Genomic DNA, 21,011 nt, shown 5'->3' on the forward strand with positions numbered 1-21,011 from the left:
GTAGTAATAGCTATCGGTCATCTCTAACAGTTACATACTACAACGGAAATGATAGGTGTTATGTGATTGGGGTGTGATAAATGACCATGTTATCTGGTATAAATGGCAATTACCAGGTTAGTTTTCCTTGCATTGAAGTTACAAGCTAAGTAAATTATTTCAAGGATGTGAAATAATAAAAATAATAATCTGTGGTGGTTTTTTTTTTTAAATAATATTCTTTTGTTATATACCTGTATGGATCCCAATTACATGATTCTTTTTTTTTTTTTAACAGTGGTTAGTCAACTTGTAAGATAAATATCAGGAAAATTAATTACTGTCAGTGGTTGTGTTTCTACCTTGGGGTGAACTTCTTGCTATCTTTCCATTAAGGGACCAGATTTTGCTCTTCTTTGTATACAGTTTTTATCAAGTTTCCTATCTTTTTTTTGTGACATGCTACAATAAAACCTCTGTATCCTGTTAGCAACTTGACGACCTCTTCGGTACCCCTGTCTCTGAAAGAAAAATCACAAATTGCTCGTTGTATGCCATAACTTTCAATAGTCCGTTCTCTGTCAACGTTTTTTTGTTTTGCCTACAAAGTAAACAGAAAGAAGCCTAAAAAATATTGAAACCTTCTTGTGATTGCGCTCTTTAGAAAATACGTATCGAGCTGGATAAATGAGAGCCAGGCCGCTGTGGTGTATCCTGTATCTCAGGTAGACTCACTTTAAAGGGAGGTAGGGAGCAAAAGGCTCCAGCTCCAGTGTGCATTTCACATGCTGACCTTGGAAGCCGCTGTTAACCATCTGGAAAGAGTTACAAAACCTGTATTGCTCAGAATCTTTATTTTATTTGTAATTCCAGGATTTTCTTTTTTCTTCCACCTTTCTACTGTCATATTCTATGTAGCCTGAATACTGCTTTGCGCCTGGCTGAAATAATATTGTTTGCCAGCTTACAATCAAAGCGAAGCGCAGAGAAAAACAGCTGAGCCGTATTAGGCAGAGGCAGTCTGGACTACATTTCTTTACTGCCGAATAACACGCCACAGGTGCAGGATTAGCCCAGCGTATGGTGCTGTGTTTGCTTAGCGGAGCCCCCCGAGCCGCCCTCTGCCTCCTCACATGACTCTCATCTTCAGGGAATCTGGCAGCAATGTAGAAAGCCCGCGGAAACTCTCTGTAAGTAGAAGGCATAGCTTTTCAGCTCACAAACCACTTGCTTCCCCCCACCTTTTTTCCCTTTTTCTTCTTTTTTACTTTTTCTTTCTTTTCTTTTTTAATTTTTTAAAAATCCTGGTTTGCGCAGAACCCTAAAGAGATTTTTGAAAAAAACCCCAATAATAAAACAATGAGCTTCAGTGGGTTTTGCAGAAAGGTCAGCGAGGGACATGCATGACTGGAAAAAAAGCGGCATCGTTGGCATGCTGACGAGGCGGGGGGCTGCCCTGTGGGGCAGCGGGGAGCTGGCTCATCGTGACACGTGCTGCCTTGTGTTTGGAACTTCAAGTCTTGCCGAGGGGGGACGGGACATACTGGAGATTTCCTAGTCTTTTGCTTGGACTGTGGGTCAGACGGTATGGTGTCAGGGGTCTGCTTGTAAAACTTTAGGTGTGCTTTTGTTAGTTTAGTTTTAAGGAGAGAGGTGTTAGATTTATGGAGAAAATACTGCAGATTAAACAAAAGATTTCCTATTCTCTTTTTTTGGTGAGGAAGGAGAGGGGAAAAAAAGAGATTTTTAGAAGAGCTGGTAATCGTCATTCAGCCTGACAATGAATTGAAAAGGATGTTTCTCTTTTTTTGCCCTGAATGTGCTTTTATATTAATCTTTGGGTTTGAAGTTAATTTAAAAACAAATGTTTTGGCGACAATAGACCAATTTTGATGCCAGATTTGTGTTTTGAGGATGAATTACAGAGCTGGGACTGGTTTTAGCCTTAGCAACAGACACCTTCCTATCTAATTTTAAAGGTACTTTGGCAATATATAGTGCACGTGTATGTCAGTAATGCTTATTAAAATGCTGCATCTGTTCTATACATTTTAAATACCAGTTAATTGGAAAAATAGCCAAATAGTAAAAACAAATTACTTTCTCTCCTAAAACTTTTAATCACTGTTTATATGTGGCTGGGTGCTGAAAAAAACCCAGTTTTACATTTGACCAGAATTGTTTCTTGCTTCATACTCTGTAGGGAAAGTCTAAGGAGAGAAAGGTTGTCATGCAGCTTTTGGAAACTGCTGGTCAAGGAGAAGAGCAGGTGGGATACAAGTTTTAAGAGTGTTTGCAATTCACTTTTCTTTCTTAGACTTTGAGGTGCTTTATGAAGTGTAGTTCGAAGATGTGTCTACACGACATTGGAAACAAACAAAGCAAGCAAACCCAGCGGGGCTGATGGCTGGTTCCTCTTCTTCCAGAGACCCGAGCGGGTGGGCGAGTGTGACAGCCTGTCAGTGGGGAGCAGTTGATGGTTCGGCAGCAGCAGCAGCAGGCACAGGTGGCATGTGCCTCCTTCTCACCAGGCGCGAGCTCAGCAGATGCTCTGAAGCGTTCAGACAGGAAAATGCTTTTAGGCTGCTTGAGCACATCAGGAAAACCATAGCGCTTATGTCTGCGGTCAAAATTGATTATTGTTGTTCCATGCATGCAATTAATTTTGGTTTGCAATGGAGATGCTTTCCTCCCCCTTTAAATGGATTTATTTGTTTTCTGTCAAAGTAAATCAATGACACTTGCTGTTGCATTTGGCCACATTTGCAGAAGATAAGATTTGTGCCTCAGCCTTCATTTGTGAACACAAAGATCTTCTTCATTGCTTACGATTTCTACACATACAGTTCAAATCCCTACTCAGTGTGCGTGGTGAGGCCAACAGTAGCGGCAGTCAGTTCAGTTCACTCCCTGCCTTGGCAGCTGAACAGGGCAAGAATTTAAACTGTCACTTGATCAATTACTTAAAACACTGCTTGGCCTGGTGACCTGGCAGGGTGGCATTTGCTTGCAGGAAGAAGAATTCTTGCAGATTCTTGAGAGCTTCATTCAGCGACAGTTAGTTGCTGACTGTGTCATAAACAAATGGGATTTAGCGATGCCGATGGCATCCACCCATGAAAAGTTATCGAAATATACTAGTGGTTTTTTCTGACACTAAATAATCTGTCCTTCTGGGAGATAGACAGGCACTTGAGGAAAAGTGGGGAGGGGAGTTGGTAGGAAGCATCATCATCCCCGTGATTTGGGAAGCATTTGTGATAAGCTAATCAAGAAACCAAGTTTAAAGAAAGTTATATACGTATAGTCATAATCTTTTAGAAAGCTATTAAAATACAGTATGCGTATTCCATAAGATAGCTATATGACAGGTGTGGGTTTTTTTGTGAACATCTACACTGTTTAATTTGTTCTTATGAGAAGTAAGAGAGAACAACTCCAGTGGAGTAGGATTGAGAAAGGAGTTTGGTTTATGAAGTAGGTTGCTCTTTAGGCTGAGCTGGGGATATGTCATATGCACTCATGAACAGCCAAACCCAGTCAGTTAGAAGGGCACTGTCATCTGCAAGCATGGCATGTGCACATGCTAATTATATTTTAATATACACGTGCAGTCTTTGATGTTGGGGTGAGAATGGCTAGCTGATATTTTTATCTTCCAGGTTCTATTTTTGTCTTGACTACTGGCATGGTGCTCTTGGGTTTGGGGGTTTTTTTTATTGGAAAAGGGAACAGGAGTGACAACGATTTATTAAACATAAGTAAGAGAGCCACAGGGTCAAAGCTGTCTGTTGGTGTTTCTTTTAAATGCCATTGTCTGAATGCCTCAATCTAAATATCCTCTGAAATGATAGTAAGTAAAAATCTACAGATTGCCCATTGCAACCTTTGCTTCCCTAAAGATCAGATAATAATGGTATCACATTGCATTGCTTCCCGTCTGGGGTTGTTTTTTTTTCCCCCCTGTTGCTAGTGTTCAGGAGAGTTTTCAAGATCGCTTGTAGTGAAGTTTGCATAATTCCCTGATGGTGGCATTTGGTGTTTGCTGCTTGGAACTGCAAGTTTATGTGTAGATTTGCAGCTTAGAAGCAGAAATAACTAGCTTTGGAGGTTAACAGCAATCTTCCTATCTTTATCTAAAAATTTCCTAATTGAAGAGTGTGGCACAGACTCTGCTGTTCGTAGCTTAATATCCAGACTCCTTGTTACACATCTTTGTACCTGAGCTTCCATTCCCTGTTCTGATCAGGTGGTGCTCATAGATGGAAGATGAGGTTTTACAGCTGAGCCTTAGCTGGTATAGTTTCATGAGTTTTGTTTACATTTACATTACATTTCCCCCGATGCTGTTGAGGAAGAGATGAAAAAGCTCAGGTACACAAAAGTGATGAGAGATGAAAATAATCTCTTTCAAATAAAATGCTTCAGCAATTTCACCGAAATAGTTAATTTTGTTTTCTGTGGTGAGGAATATTGATAAAGACACAAGACTATCCTTTAATGTGCCTTTGTACACCGTATGTATTCAGTACCTTATTTTCTATCTGAAGCTACCCTGTAAAGTAAATGTAGGCACACAGTATGAACCGAACTGATAAATGAAGCAATATGTAAAGTAATGCCACCATGGAAAACAACTCAGATTTCTGCATATGTTGTTTCACAAAGCTAGGCTACTGTGCCTTTGAAATACATATCCCTTTCTAATTATTTTGTGGTACCTTAAATACTAAAACCTCAGGGAGATCAGAAAAGGTCTAATCTAGCTGCACTTTCATCTCCTCTGTTTTTTTTTTTTTCAAGTGATGCTCTTTTATGACTCAAAATCCTTCTGGGGGTGAAGTCAGAAGAGTCAGCCATTCTCAGATCAGTCCTTGGATCTCATGCATGCATCAAACAGTAGTGCTTTTACACAAATATTTGCGAAATGTTCATTTTGAATTGTAAAAGAACATGCAGTTCAGAAAAGAATAGTGGTAGCTCTAACACATTTTACCTTTGAGTGTGACAAGTGGCTCTTGAAAAGAGATTAGAATTAAAGAAAATGTTGATATCTTAATGAGAATACTGTGAAATATCTTTTAATTCATCTTTGCTAATATTAAAAGCTTACTTATATTTTAAAAGCTTTTATTTGTGATGAAGTGAAAGGATTGTAGAAGGTAGAATTAAGTGAAAGATTTGTCAGAGTTGGGGAAGTTTGTTATTAATGGGTTATTAGAGTGGGTCCACGCTGGCAGGCTAAAACATTTTGTATGTACTTTCCTTTGAAAATTTTAAAGTCACCTTTCTTTTGTGCTTTTTTTTCTATTCTGTTCATATGCTATCTCATGCTATGAAAAGTGTGTCAGAAATTAACTGTGGATAGCAGAAGAGAGAGGGAACAGTAACACTCAAACTGATGTAATGGTGGACAGCAAATTACACCAAAGAAGCCTTTGCTTTTTTTAAGTTGCGAGTAGTATGGTATGAGTATCCATTTGAAGGATCTTGTCTCAGTGGCTTTGTCACAGCTTGTTACTTATAAATCAGTTACATTAACTGATTTAGCTAATAATGTCATGTGTGAATAAGATAGTTTAAACAGACTTTTTGGTGAAGGGTGCTTATCCTTTTCAAACCAAATGCAAAAGAAATTTCTGAAGAATAAAGACATTATTTAAATATATTGGCACTCAGTGGCAATTCTATGAATACGGACAGAAACAGTTTTTAGGAAAACTACCTTGGCAGATAGTTTAAAATTCCATCAGATTGTAAACCTTCTTTCCATCATGAATAGAAGCAAAACCACATCAAATTTTGAAATACACAGGTGAGAAGGAGCAACGTGTAGGTTCTATGTACTTCTTGGTGTACAGGGAATCCAGCACAGGTGGCAAATGAAGCAAATCATACATAAGCCCAACAGTGCTATGGGTTTTTTTAGTATGCCAATTGATTACAGTGCACATATATCAGCATACAGCTATTTTCAAGCACCATTTGATACCAACCTTAGTATGGGCTCACTAGTGCAATACAGTCACACACTGAAAAGGAAAGCACATTCTTTTCATTTTTCTGGTGTTTTTGTGCCATATTTTGTTTAGCGTGGTTTTGGATCAAAAATATGCAGCTCTCAGCATCTGACCTTTCCTTGAGTTTTATGGTAGCCTTGAATATCCAGCAAAGGGAAACGGTGGTCATCCATTTTTCCTTCTCTGTCGTATGATTGTCACCAATAAAAAGTGTTTTACTGTTACCTCTTGACTATTTTACACAGTAGATCAGGCTGACTTAAGAGGTGTAATTTATTTCAACTTCTTTAACTGCACTGTGTTTTCATTGCTGTCTATTTGCCAAAAAATATCCCATGGAAATTCTTTTATCTGATGGCTGTAAAGTGCAGTGAGTTAGCAGTTAGTTATTTCCCTTTCTCTTAAAACAATCATGTATAACTGTGGTGGGAAGTCATCACGCTGTAGTTTATGATATATCATAGGAAACTCTAGCATGATAGTTTCATATTTTAATAAAAGTATGATTTGAGGAAAAGCATACTAAGTGTGTAGGCTAGTGCCGGTTATGGACGAAGTAACCTTGTGCTTTAAAATTTCCATCCAACAGTTTTATGAAGTTGACTGATTTCCTTTTGAGGTTTGGGTGGTTTTTTTTTTCCTCTTTTAATTACTGCCCAGACACTTTTGTGTGAGTGTACTGACTTTCCAGTCCAAAGCAGCAGTTGAAACAGCCATTCCATGAGGTGCAAAGCTTCCTAGGTGTGTACGTTCCCTGAGTAGTAAGCATCACTCCCCGTCAGTGGGTGCTGTTGCTAGCCAAACATTGTTATTATTGGCCTGGGAAAATGTGAACCGATGATACTGCATTAACCTAAAGCTTCAAATACCCTGTGTAGAAAGAGGAGTGAGCACAGCACTCTGATGTTGTTTTTCTGAACACACTTATTTGTGCCCCTTAGCATCTGTTTGGGGAAGGAGCAAGTCTGACTTTTACTCCTGACAAACCCATGCAAGGTTGTGGAAGATCTGTTTTTTTGCTGTATAGACAGCACATAAAACACACAGCTGTGGCACAGAAATCAATCTGTTAAGATAACTTTTGCTAATTATTCATCCTTTGGGAACAGGATGGCTTGAGATTTGGACTACAGAATACAGAGTAACAGAATACAGGGCTTTTCACCTCCTACATCACCAGACTTGTTGAATCAGAGCAGTACCCAAAAGTCATTACTATCTGATGGCTGTGGGCTGGTGTGAAATGAGTTATTGGGCTTTATCCAGATTCTAGTGGAGAAATCCCTGTCCAAATCACATAACTATGGCTACAGTTGGCAGGGGCTGGAGTACTTATTGGCAGAGAGCTTGAGGACTGAATGTACACTAAGAGATGGGCTCTCTAGATCAAATTTTTATGCACCTACATGAGTCAATGCAAGGCTTAAATAGGAGGTTTTCCTTTTGTGTACGAGGTACCGCCACATACAGTCCTGTCAAACCAATGTTAAACAGCATTATTTAAAACCAAGATATAATTCATTCTGATGGTTACTTCACTGTGATGGTGGAGTGGGGATCTGTAATCACTTCTCTCTCATGTAAAAAAATTATAGCAAAACAAACTGAAAAACCATGAAAGGGTTTGCCACGTGAGAAAGTTAGTATTTAGAAGCAAAAGCTTAGTACTCATAGATTACCATGAAGTCTAGGAGGGATGGGAAGCAAAATGGAAGAATATATCTAAGAAGGATTATTTGTTGGCATGGAGGTTAGTAGGGGTTTAGACTAGACATTAGTCATTCCCATGGTCATCCAGAATAATGTTTTCATTTTACAGCACTTAATTTTCTTCCTCCTGGCTTCAGGATCTTTGTAGACATGCCTTTCTGTAAAAGAGCTCAGGTGAAGCAAAGCATGGAGAGACACACTAACACATTTGAAAAACAATAATAGGAGCATACTGCTTCTGAGCACACAGTCCGCAGTCTCAGATAGAGATTCATAACAGAGGCCATCACATCCACATCACAATTTTGTGTGGTCCCAGTCCTATAGAGGAAAATATTTCTCAGAGCAGGTCTCCACCGAAACATAAAAGCCCTGGTGGCCACCTGCCTGTTCTTGTGGTGGAAGGTGCTTTGTACATTCTGGTGAATTTAGTGGAAAAAGAGGGATAAGCTGAGAAAAATCAACTACATTTGATGAAGGTATACCAGTCTGATGGTGACCTTCAGGCTGTCAACTGTTTTGATTAATTCCCTGATGCAGACAGTATGTTTCTCAGCAGACTACAATAACCTTAGTTCTGATAACACTGTTTTTCTGCAGTTGTCCCAAGCTGCGCTCAGTTTGTTGGAGATGGGAAGCTGGTCATAAGCAGACTGCAACAGAATAGGCTACAGCGGAGAAGCAGCCAAATTTAAATAGCTTGAAATGCCTTGCTTTCAGGGCACTTGGACATAGCTCCTTAGGAGAGCTTTCAAAACCCAAATGGCTTCTAATCCCTAGTCAGGGCTGCATGACCAACATCTGCATTTCCTGATGTGCTGTAACAAGCACGAGGAGTTGACTGTTCACAATCCCAAACTGTGCATTTCACACCTGAAATTCAGGAGGAACTTGTTCCAAAATCGGAAAGCTCTTGCGGGTTTCTTCCTATGTGTTACATTTTGGGGAAGGGACCGCTGAAAATCTTTCTGCTCTGAAGTCAAGCAGATGTAGGAGGCAGAAAGACCTTGTTGAAACTCAGCTCCGAGTGGGAAAGGAAGAGTTCTTACGTGTTCCATGGGCATCTGCTGGTGAGACATCTGAATTTCGGAGGCAAAAGATCTGACCATCTTTTTAGCTAGCAGCCAGGAATTTAAGACATGAAAGGAACATGAGAATGGAGCAGGAAGTTTTTCTTTTTAGAATATAGGAGAGGGCCTGATTCAAAGTTTCTTATTCCTACCACTTTTAATTTTATTTGATTTAATGTATTTGGCACTAAACCACAATGATTTTACACTAATTTTGACCCTGAGCATTAGCTGAAAGCAAAATCCTAGGCTACATCCCTAATTCAAACTCTTGGAAAGTGTAAATTTGAATGGCAGCCTATTAGTCCTAAATTGTCTTAAAATCAAGCTACATCTCTGAATAGCCACCTGTGATGCTTTGATGGTACTTCAGATTTCTGATGCTAATTCAGCTGTTCCCTGCTGCCTTATTTTAACTAAGACTACAACCAGGTCTAGGGATGTAAGCTGCTGTTGTTTACGGCAAGTTCTGTGGAAGCTGTTCATCATCACACCCCTGATGAGTGATGGGCACAGATTGCATTGGAATATGACTGCCTTATACATTTGTTGAGAAGAGGAAGGACCTACAGTTGTATGTATTATGAGGAAGGTATTTAGTTGTCTAAATTTAACATCTTCAGGCTCTTTCAAATGTGTAATTAAACCTTTCCTTTTTTTTTTTTTTGTGCTAGCCATAAAATGCTTTTGGTTTTGCACTCCTTGTTGAGGAAAGATATCTGCTGAAACTGTAGAAAGCTTGTAGAAAGAGCCATGGAAATGATACACAGAACAAACTATTTCACTCAGTTGCCTCATGAGCTTGAAGTCTGAAAATCGTTGACAGGAATAGTAATAGGTGAATATTCCTCATTCAGTGGTAACAAAATAGTACAGACAAAAATTGCTGATTGAAAGAGAATTTGCTTAGTCTCTAATCCTGTGACCCAGGGAGCAAACATCTGTTGATACTAATTTGCTGAACACAGGCTGCATTTTAAATTATCATAATAATATTATGAGAAACAAACAACGCATTTTTTTTTTTTAATTTAAGCACCTACTGCATCTTAAGGTACAACTATACAATATATCTTGAGTGAACTAATGCATTTAGTTCTAATTTTGTCAAGTGTTAGTACAAACAGTATGAGACTTCAACATCCAGTTGTGTCATGAATCAAATTAATATCTTGATGCTGGGCACAAACGTTACAAGCCCATAGTTTTTATATGTTTTGTAACTAGTTTTCTGGTTTGAGAGGTGAGCTAATCAGAGAGTCAGTCAGTTTCAGTGGAATACATAGGTACTGAGTGAAGACCAAGCTGTATGAGTTTGTATTTCATAGATGTTGTAGTCTGATACGGTGAATGATTGTCTTTCATGTATATCACCTTAATGTTATTAATATACCTCTTACACAATGAATATACAAGGAGTAGAAGGGCTATAAGATTCAAAAAGCTAACACTTCTCTAAATGAGCTGACAAGTTTCAGCTTCTTCCTAGTTTGCTAGGGACAAGCTTGCATGTCTCTTGTTACATTGAAGAAAACTAAAGCCTGTCTGCCAGTTGCTGCCAGTGCCTGTCCATTCACAGGGTTTTCCTACCAGAGACGGCAGAGGAGAGGAGGAGTGTGCAGCTGGGAGGCAAGACATGCACACTTGTGCCCAGGGCACAGACTGGACTTCGTTAGTCCTCCCAAGGGCGTGGACTGGTTGACCAGCCCTGTTCTGCCTTCACCCTTTCACTGCTTCAGGACCTTTCAGCCTGTTCTTGTCTCACTTACTGCTTGCTCTGAAGTGTAGCTACTTGTTCCCGTCACCTCTGCCTGTTTGCCCACTCCATCTCTCTGTAGGGGCTGAAAAGGATACAGTTTTCTGTCAGCTTTGCAATATATCAGTCTTGATGATGGAGGTTTGGGGAAGATTTTAATTAGAGTCAAAGCAGCAGTTCAGGAGCCAATGAAAACAATAATAATAATGCCAATTGTTTCTAAAGACTTTAATAGTAAATCAAGAATTTCAAGCCTGGTCTTCAACTACTCAGTTGGAGACAGCTGTTTGTAAATGACCCTTCAGTAAGATTTCTTACAGGGAAGCAAAAGGAAATTGAGAAACTGCCAGTTGAAGCTTTTCATGCTGATCTCATTTTTGTCTTTGAGGCTTAAAATATTCACAAGCAGTGAAAGCTGATATTTATGAGTAGAGCTGGGGTGGGGGTATTGCTTAAACAGCTCCTAGCCCATCACCAACATCTCTAGCTGTATTCCACCAGCTCCATGGAGATTCTGTACTCTGATATTTTTAGAAGAAATCACCTCCATATATTTCAGCATTGTTCTTTCTAAAACACATTCTTACCTTTTACTTTGTTTATAGAAATGAATTATTTTTCCTTGTTTTCCAAGCAGTGCTTATACCATTCAGTGACAGAAAGTGCTGTTGAACTTGAAAGAACATCACTTTCCGTTAAATGTGTGTTAAATTGTATGCCCATGTTGCACTCTGCCTGGAGTACCATAAATCCCACTCATTTTTATGGGTTTCAGTGGATGTAGATATGTGCCAAGTATAGAGACAAAGAAAGCACAAAGGTGTAACCAGGGATTTGACCTGCGTAATGCAATAGGAGGAAAGCTGTACTCTGCAGTCTGAAAAGCACAACATACATCTTTGGCAGCAGCAGAACTTGAACATCAGCACCCGTGACCTAATGCCTCTGAGGCCCAGTAAGCCTCAAACATGGTGACTATGTCAGTGTCTTCTACAGAAAACTGCTCTGTAGCGAACACCCGGCTCAAATAACTTTCTCATATTTTGATGGGTAAAAATACTTTAAATTCTTACAATCCAGTCTAGAACTGTTGTTTTTTTTTTTCCCTCCTTATATTTATAGCTAATTTATTAGACAACATGCCCTTGCGAAGTTCTGGCAAGTTGAGCATGGAGACCAGAAAAGAAGATGGTGAGAGCACAGCACCTGCCCCTCCGCAGAAGAAGCTGTCCTGTCAGTGCCACCACCATTGTCCTGAGGACTCAGTCAACAGCACCTGCAGGTTTGTGGGATATATATTTGGTGGTGAAACATGGGAAAGCCTATTTGTGGTAGCTCAACAGTCCCAAGTTGCGTGTCGCAGTTTTTGTTCAAGCAGTAATACGTAAATGACTTGTTATACATTGTGTCTAAAAAAATCAGAAGCAGTTTTTACCTAGATATCAGCCATGTATTTATATTTTTGTTAGGATGTTTAAATCTTTACAGTTTTAGATAATACTTGTATTAATTTGTCGCATATGAAATATTCCGAAGGTAGGAGTTTGCTTTTAAAGGTGCATGCTGTTAATGAGAGGAGACTTAATAGATATATATTTAAATGTCAGAAATGCTTAAAACCTTATCATCGCTCTCTGTGGAACACCATTTATAAGAACCCTGTTCTTGGTGTGTCTTTGCCTTTGCAGTAGCTGAGCTTTCTTTTGTAGGTCCTCAAGGCTTTGGGTTTTTTCTTACTTCCACGCTAAAAGGAACGTGATCTTTTTCTTGAGGCGAAGTGTTGAGTGTTTTATTATACTAGCTATAGTCTTCTGTTTGATTTTGTGTTTAGAGTACTAAAGGCTTAGCATTTGGGTTGGATTCTGCTTCCTCAGATCCTTCTGCCTGTCTAGGGAAGAGGCATGTCCACCTGTGCACAGCTCCCTTGAAGGCTCAGCCTTTGACTCTGTTGTACTGACACTGCCTGAAGCAGCAGAGGTGACAAGAGTACCTGTGGTGCGACCAAACTGCTGCTCCCCCACCCCAAAGCGCCTCTCGCTGGACACGTACTATTACTGTTGAATGAGGGTAGCTGTCAAACACCTCTCTTTTGGCTTGAGATGCATGTACAGTTTGCTTTAGCTGCAGCAAAGTAGGGCTGAGCTCTTCGTGTTCCACATGAGGAATTTAAGCTTTTCTACTTAGAGCTGGTAGGATACTGGAGATGCTCACCACCAGCTATAGCCTAGTAAAGTTGTGAGAAGCACCAAAGCAGGGGACAGAAGTGAGCCCAGGTGGACATGCCAGTTGGGTATGGAGTGCTGTTTGAGGTGAAACAGTCTAACATTGTGTCAGCTCTTCAAGGTAGCACATTAAAAATATAGATGGGGAAAGCCTAAGGTTGCTGAAGGTATTGATTGCTTTGATGGAGTTTTGAGTGTTGTGTTGTAGCCTGACTTAATTCTGCTCAGCCTGCAGTTTCACTGAACTGTATCAAAGTTTTGATGTCAGCTGTACATACCATTTCCCTTTTCTATCCTCTTCCTTGAAACCCATGCTCTAGCCAGGAGTTAGACCTGACTGCTCTCACATGGCCGTTGAAAAAGCGGTAAAAACGCACACTGATATCAATTTGCAGATCCCCTGCAGAGTGAATCAGCTGATTCCTGTTCCTGCCCAGCAAGAGCCACTGCTTTCACACATGCAGTAACAGGAAAGTTGCAGATGACTTTCAAATCTATGAATTAGGAAGCACAAAGGGATCCATGTTAAGGAACCCACTGAACAAGGTTTATACCCCAGCTGGGTTGGCCTGATGTTGCACATTGCTTCAGAGGCATCACTGACATTAAGTATGTTTCATGTTACCAGTATCTCTGAGTAAATGTCCTATTAAAATTGATTTGTGCATTTGCCTTCACTGCAATACCACATAAAAACTGTCTTCAGAGTCCCCCTTGCAATGCCAAATACCAAACTTGTTTTTAGGTGTTAATGCCCAAGGATAGGCTGTTAAGTGGTACTAAACCACAAAATTATAACCTCTTTTTGTCTTCATAATCCTTGCACATTTCAGGCTTGAATGTTCAACTTGAGTGACAAAACCATTTTTTCAATGTAGACGTCAAAATAATAATTGAAACTTGAATTTACTCATCAAATATTAATCACTTCTCTGTCCAGGAAAATGGAAACAGTCAGAAGACTTGCATTAGAGCTACTCCTTTTTCCTATCCTGTGCTGTCACCTGAGCAAGTATCCACCTTGCCACTTGCCCAGTAAGCAACAGCATAAGTGGAAAATTGCTGAAGAGTTTGGAGTGATATAAAACAAACAAATTAAATATCCTGTCTTCATGGCTTGTCAGCTATAATCCTTTTCAGGATGGTGATCATTGCTATGGCTTCCCCGACCTTTGTGTGAGAGCTGCAGTGAGGTATGAAGACAACACCTGTTGTTTTCCCTGCATCCGATTAACTGTTGGTCTGTAATCATTTGCTTCTTAAATTCCCTACTACATAGCTGGAATTATGGATGAAAAGTGAAATGGAATGTTAGAGAGAGAAGAGCTAAGTCTACTGTTGAGAAAGAGGACTTGTTAGGTCTCCAGTTAGCTGGCTGGGTTGAGACCAGGTTTCAAAAGACCAACCAGGTTAGCAGGGATTATTCATTTCCCCTATGTTTTGGGATCATCCTACTACTCAGGCAGTAACTTTCATACTTAATCCTAGCCCAAACAAGTGTTGGCACAGTTTTAAAGCACTTGAGAATTCTCTTTGAACCTCACTGTAAGGGAAGTTTCCCCATATTGAAGTTCAAGCAATATTGATCGCACTGTGTTTGTCTGAAGAATAAATGAACTGTTCCAGATTAAAAGTTATTGCATCAATTATCTGCTTTCCTTGAATGTAGCCACTAAAAGCCTTATACATTTTATATTTAAAAAAATAAACCTCTCATCAGCTCTATCAGTCTGTTAAGCTTTGGACTGTGCTTGGACCTACAGAGTTTGGGTCTGCCAGCCCCGCAGGGGCAAGCCAACACATGCTGGGGCACCCAAGGGCCTGGCAAAGCCCTGACACCCAGGAAATTCACGGAGCACATCCATAGCCAGGGCTTGGGCTCTGGAGAGTATCAGGCACGGTTCCTACAGGGGCTTTCACCAAAGAAGGGAAGCCTTTTGTGTGCCCAGGAGAGCAAGGAGGGCTCTGAAAGTTCAATGGGAAAGCGTTTCCAGCTGTGTTTAAATTAAAACTCTCAGAATAAAATAGCTAGTCCTATTGCAATCACCATTAAAAATTTCTCATAAAAAGCAGTCTGCCATTCCACCTGAAGATTTTGGTCTGCTACCACAGGTATTTATCTATTAAAGTATAGATCCTGCCTGTAGTACCAGTAGTCTGAATGTTTATATAAAAATGTGGACATCTGGTGGCCATTTAAAATCCTCTCCATAATTGTATTTTTAGAAATTTAAAAGTCAATATTCTTTAACCACATCTGTATCAAATCCTCTAACAGCCTGCTGTGTTCCTATACAAAATTTCCATTTCTTTATACTTCCGCAGCTTAAGTCCAATAATACTTTAGGGAGCTAAGGATAACACTGCAGCTTACAAAGCAGATTGCTTTCTAGAGCAACAGAAAAGGAGTTGCTCTAGTTAGGCTGTACTTTAGAAAATAGGGCAATCCCTGAGTACAAGTTTTGGAAGACCCATTACAGGGTCATTTCATCAAGAGAGGCTTAGTGTCAGGGAGCAGTGAAAGGGGGCCAAGCCAGGAGCTGAGGGTGATGCTAGGGCCAGCCATATCGCTACCCACTAGGACCCCGTTTCCCCAAGGGCACCTGAACACAAGAGGCAGGGATAGCTCCCTTGATGGCCCTTCACATTGCTAGTAGTGATCTGGATCTAGGCAGGAGATGGAGCCGGAGGCAGATGCTCCTGTACCATCACTTAGAAAAGGATTTGATATTCAGACCAGAGTTTAAATAAAGCCCCTGGGCAGGGTGTGTGTGTGTGTGGGGGGCATCCCAGGTGAGGCTACTCCGGGCAATTGAAACTCATTAGTGTGCTCAGGGCCCTGACAATTAAGATCTTTGCAGAAGGTTCACAATTCTTTGCTTGTAAAGGGAGTGTTAACCTGCTGCGTGTTGAAACTTTATTCTTCTTTCTGAACATCTGTGCAATTCATAAAGGGCTATAAGTAAAGAAGCTCAAAGCTACTTTGAACATGACCAGGACCTTGTTTTATTGTTCCAAGTTTTGTGTGTACAAAGTGAATGCACGGGCAGTTGTGTCTAATCGTAATTAATTGCACATTTTAAAAAATAGTGTTAGATTTAATTGGCTTTGACTGTAATGGGATTGCAGTAAAGGCAGAGGCTGATTAGATGCCTTGTTGTACTCTATTTTCCATTCACAAATAAATGCTGACAGTTTTAAAGATTGGGCTGATAGAGTTTAATCTCTTATGTGTTGCCTACTGGTCGTCATTGTGTTTCTGCCCACCGGTGTCTTGAGGTATCTTTGGTTATCTAAAGCAATAAAAAAATTAAGTTGCTTTTTCAGTGTTACCAAAGGTGATAATTCACTTGAGTGATGTTATTTTCATTCTCCTGTTCTCCAGGTGATTGGATTGAATTTTCTCTGTAATTTGGTATGTAGAAGGAAAAAGACTTCAACTGTGGGCAAAGCACTGAGTTCAGGCAGCTTTTCTTTTAAGCAGCTTTAAATTTTAGGGTAAAGTTGAACTTTTCCTGATAAGGGAGCTATGGTGAGATCTTACCAAGTCAGCCTTTCATTTTTTTTAATGTTTACTTTTATTTTTTAATGTAATCCTTTATATGAGGCTGTACTGGAGACTGTAAAGACCCCTATGATGATTAAAACAAAAAACCAAAGGCCAACAGAGACAAATCCTTGCAAGCTCCTGTCTTTCCCTGCCCTCTCTGCCAGGGCCATATGTCTCAAGTGTGGCTCAGCAGGTGACTTTGCACTAAGTATTTATACTGAAACGCAAAGTCCCCCTTCCACGCTTTTCAGCTGTGCCCCAGAAATTCCTTGTTCTTAGTGGTGTTCAAGGCTATAAACCTTAAGGTAAATAGTAGTGCAACTCAAGTCTCCCTGCATTGAGACCTGCTGCATTACTCTCAGATAGTTTTTTAGCGTGTGGGAGTACTTTGGTGTTGCTGTGCAGAAAGTGCTGGAATACCTAAGACTTCCCTTGCACATTGAATTTACTTATACCAAAAAAAAAAAAATCCAAAACCAGCAAATGTTCATGCTAAGTCTGCCCTAGCATTAAAGAAGCAGCTACATCATACAGGTTCCACTGCAGTGTAATCTTAAGGTCGAGTAAAAGGAAAGATTTGGTCTGTGTTTAAATTCTGGAGGCAAAAGAAAGGAGTAAGAGAAAAAAGGAAAAGAGGAAGATGAGTAGCTTTATTTTGACTATTTGCTTCTTTATATCTGCTGAGATGGATTTTGCACATAAGTGAAAGGTGCTAGAGAGCCCTGGTGAAAATGCAGAGGTATCCATGCTACACCTCAAATTGTGCTATCGGGCCCATAGACCTGTCAAATCTCTTGTACTCCGCATGAAGCCTGGACAGTTTCTAGGCCTTTCCCTCATAGATTGGCATAATGACTTGTTTTCTGCATTGAGACCTTGTGTGTCAGAGAAAACTGATCTGATTTGTGATTTAGTAGAATAATGCAAGACACATTTGGTGGGCCAAGTTATGTCTCAGTCCTGGGCAGGTAGTATAGAGAAAGTATTGATTGACTTATATATGATATATGAAAAGATACTCTGCTAGGATGGGTTGGGTACCATACACAGCAGACTGTGTGTGGTAAGACCAGCATCACCATCTTGGAGACTAGTGTGGCCAGAAACCAAGGCCTGGCATGAGCCAGCTTCTTTGCTTTGTTACACCTGTATGTCTCCTTGCCTTCAGAGTAGCTGTGCAAACATCTGAAGGTGCATTTGGCTCGACAGCTGTGTAATGCTCTTCTTACTTGTTACTTCCGTGATGCACAGCCACTAACTATATTATTTTTTCTGAAAAATTAGCCTATGTTGAATGCATTTACAGTGACTCTATGTTTTATGGGTGGTGTCTAAAGACACTGGTTTGCTGAATTTGTCCTTCATGATCTTCCTTAAGTGAAGGATGTGACATAATACATGAATTAGATGCAAGCTGGGAGTCAGCCAATTTTGAAATTAGCCGGTCTTCACAGAAGAATATGAACTTCCCAGTTTTTGTACATAATATAATAAACATTTTTTGATCATTTTTAAAAACAGTGCAGAAGCTTGTCATGTTGCTTTGGGTGGAGATCAAAAGATGCTATAGCTCTTTCTGATATCAAACCCAGGAGTATAAAGAGGAGGAGTGGATGAAAATAATAATACTTTTATGGACTCAACTGCAAGTAAAATTAAAGATAAGGTATCTTTTCATCAAGTTATTTAACCCGTCTGTTTGTGCTAGGCACTGAACGAAGGAAAGATGTTGCTTTTCCAAGTTATATATTGCCATCCCTGGCTGCGTCTCACACACACAGAGCAGGACAGGAAATCTTCAGCAGTCAAGTTTTGGTAGCTGAGGTGCTGCATCTTCTCTGAGAAATGGCTGCTGACCAGTGAGGACATCTGTGTGAGCAGCTGCAAAGCTGTTGGCCTCTGTTCCTCTCTCCTCATACTTAGTAAAGGTCTCAGTGAAGATCATGTGTTTCTTTCTGGTAATCCGTAATTGTAGCAGGACCTTCTACATCAGTGTCTGTCAGTGTTTCTGCTATTAACTGCCTCTATTTTCCTGGCATTTGACTTGGCTGTAAAAATTCACTCTTGGCAAATAGCTGACATACCAAATCTGTGCTTATTAGTGATCACATCCAAAATGTATTTAATCACTTTCCTGCACCATACTCTAAATAGGTGATGCTTTAGTGGAGGAGGTTAGAGGATGTGTACCCAGATGTATTTAATAATGTCAGGCTGGGTTTCTTCTTTATACACCATTCACAGAATCAAATTACACAGGATTCAGGTTACCGAGTTTAAGAAAATCATAATTCTGTACTGCAAATTTTTGCTAGGAAGTGGAGAATAGGTTTTTCCTATTGCTTTGCATGTATCAGCAATGTGTGTGTGTTTCTATTTGTGCAGTCGCCAAAATAAATGTAAAATTGGAGATGATGCAGACTTATCTTACTTGATTCTGACTTGTTATAGTAGTAAGAACAGTTTCATTTCTACCATAGGCAGATATGAGGTAGGCCGATCAATAAGAGAGCAGGGGTATGCCCTGCCCTTTACTTGCAGTGTGTGGTCCATCTGACATCCTGTGAACCAGGAGAAGAGTTTGGGGCACGGGAGGGGGAAGCAGGTAAGAGATACTTCTTTCTTTTCAGAAGAATCACTCCTACCTCTCGCCCAGACACCTGAGAAATGTTCAGTAAGATAACGCGTCCTTACATCTCATGAAAACTTTTTGTATTTTTTTGTATTTTGTATTTTTTTTCTTAGAGGTAGAAACAAGCAGTTCCAATTTTTATTCTGCTCAGAACTGCTATTTTTAATTGTCTCTCACTTTTCCTTCATTAATCTACCATTGTCTGTGAAGAACATGATTTATCCTTATTGTTGGAGCTTTCTAACTTTTCTGTTTTGCTCTACCCAGTCTAATTTTGTTTGGCTTTTTAAATTTGGAGTAAAATTTTCAGAGGGACTGAAGTGCTTGAGGAGCCTGAATTTAATTTTCAGGAATGGTCTAAGAATTAGACTCCCATGGCAAGTCAGAAAAAAAAGAAATGAAACTGCTGACTTTCGTGCTCCTTTTTTCCCTTTTGCAAACAATTTGGCTGCTCCTTCCCCTGCTTTTGTTTAGTGAACTGAACGTTTTGGTTTTTGCTGGGGACTGTTAGCTGTGGAGTTCATTTTTGCGTTTCACTTGATTGCAATTTATTGTTTGTTGCTCTGTCCCCTGGGTTAAACTTACTCATTACTTTGAATCAAAGGCACCATGCAAACAAATAAAATCTAATCTAATATAATATTCTACTCTAATGGATTCCTTACAGTCTCTCTTCTTGGCAATCCTATTGTTCCTATCTCTTAAGCTTAAGCAATGAAATCAAGGTGGTCGCTGCCCAGAAGGGTTGCAGTCTCCTTTGCCTTGCTCATATGCGCAATGTCAACGAAGGGTAGAAGTCATCGCTCGCTTCTTTGGGAGAGTCATTTGTAATGTGCAACTGGTTACTTTTCAAATCCAGAAGTCAATAACCCATGATAGATTATTATTTGAAGTAATAAGCTTACTGTGGCTAGACCCTGCACCACTAATACAAAAATATGCCACAGCAAATGTTTGACATGATCCTATCCAGCATCTCTCTGTCGTGTAGCTAATACTTACAAATTGTGTTTATCTCTTATACGTGTAACTGTGCCTCTCATCTCCTACATCTTCATTGCCTTCGCTGTTGTTGCTCTGTTAGACTCTTCTTTCATTCAAGTAAGGAGCAAATAGTGAAATTTTGCTGTGTTTAAATTTTCTAATCCTTTTTTCTTTTTATTTCCTTGTTTTAACTGGGTTTGTTTCTTCTCTTCTGAAAAATACTCATTGCACATAATAACCAGTGTTATTTTCCTGGGGAAAAAACAGAATATTTTATTTTTATGTGACTTAAATATCTTATATTAAGGAGTTTTTTCTTGAGTTTTTTAATTCTCTTCCTGCAAATCAGTCAATTTGTGTTTCTTACACATGTTACGTATCTCCCTCGGAGTGCTGAGAAATTAATGTACAGCAGTCTCAGTATAATGCAGCTACCCTTTTTGTGCCCTCCTCCCCCTCTTTCCATAGCATTCAGGCATTTGACCTTCATCGAGGGAGGACATTTATCACCAGCACCATCTAGCCATCTGTTAATATACTTGTCCTCCCTGGTGCACGTTCTTGTAAACGGAAGCATTATGGATCACTTTAGGCTTATAACCCAAGTAAACAGTTATGAAGGGTGTTGATGATAACTCAAGGACTCACCCACAAGAGTGTTGCAGTTTGTAATATGGTTAAAACAGGAATCACAAATCACTCTTAATAATATTTTATGTTTAGTATCTCAAAAATGTTTCTTTCTTCAGGCTTCCGCCGTGATGCAAATATCCATGCCTTGTTCCCACGCACAAGGCAGACCTGCTGTAGTGTGATGCTTGCATTTATGTAGGTCTCCAGAGTCTTAACACACTAATGACCATAGGCAGAGAACTGAGATATTTGTTAGTGGGGTTTATAGCTGTGGAATGTTGGAAAGGTAAGTATGTCGGCTCCAAGGCAGAGCCTCCTTTGTATGTGCAAGAGCTGTTCCGCAGCGATGTCATGTGCATTGCAAGAGTTTGACGTGTGTGCCTGAATCTTCCAGCCTGCCTTACTACATCAATTTGTTAATGGCAGATTTGCCTTGCAAGGAACAAAGTTTAAGA

At 39.9% G+C, this 21,011-nt stretch overlaps 1 protein-coding gene across 11 annotated transcripts in view; it reads left to right on the forward strand.

Annotated features, from left to right (window-relative positions):
- Positions 1-21,011, forward strand: part of BMPR1B (bone morphogenetic protein receptor type 1B) — a 252,620-nt gene that overhangs the window by 210,043 nt on the left and 21,566 nt on the right. For all 11 annotated transcript variants that reach the window (XM_064449982.1, XM_064449986.1, XM_064449978.1 and 8 more), the window contains one exon: positions 11,658-11,817. In XM_064449982.1, coding sequence (XP_064306052.1) covers positions 11,675-11,817 — 143 coding nt within the window. In that variant the 5' untranslated portion in view covers positions 11,658-11,674. The remainder of the gene's footprint in view (positions 1-11,657; positions 11,818-21,011) is intronic.

This window comes from Phalacrocorax carbo, chromosome 4 (assembly GCF_963921805.1).
Source record: "Phalacrocorax carbo chromosome 4, bPhaCar2.1, whole genome shotgun sequence".
In the NCBI taxonomy this organism is placed as follows: domain Eukaryota; kingdom Metazoa; phylum Chordata; class Aves; order Suliformes; family Phalacrocoracidae; genus Phalacrocorax; species Phalacrocorax carbo.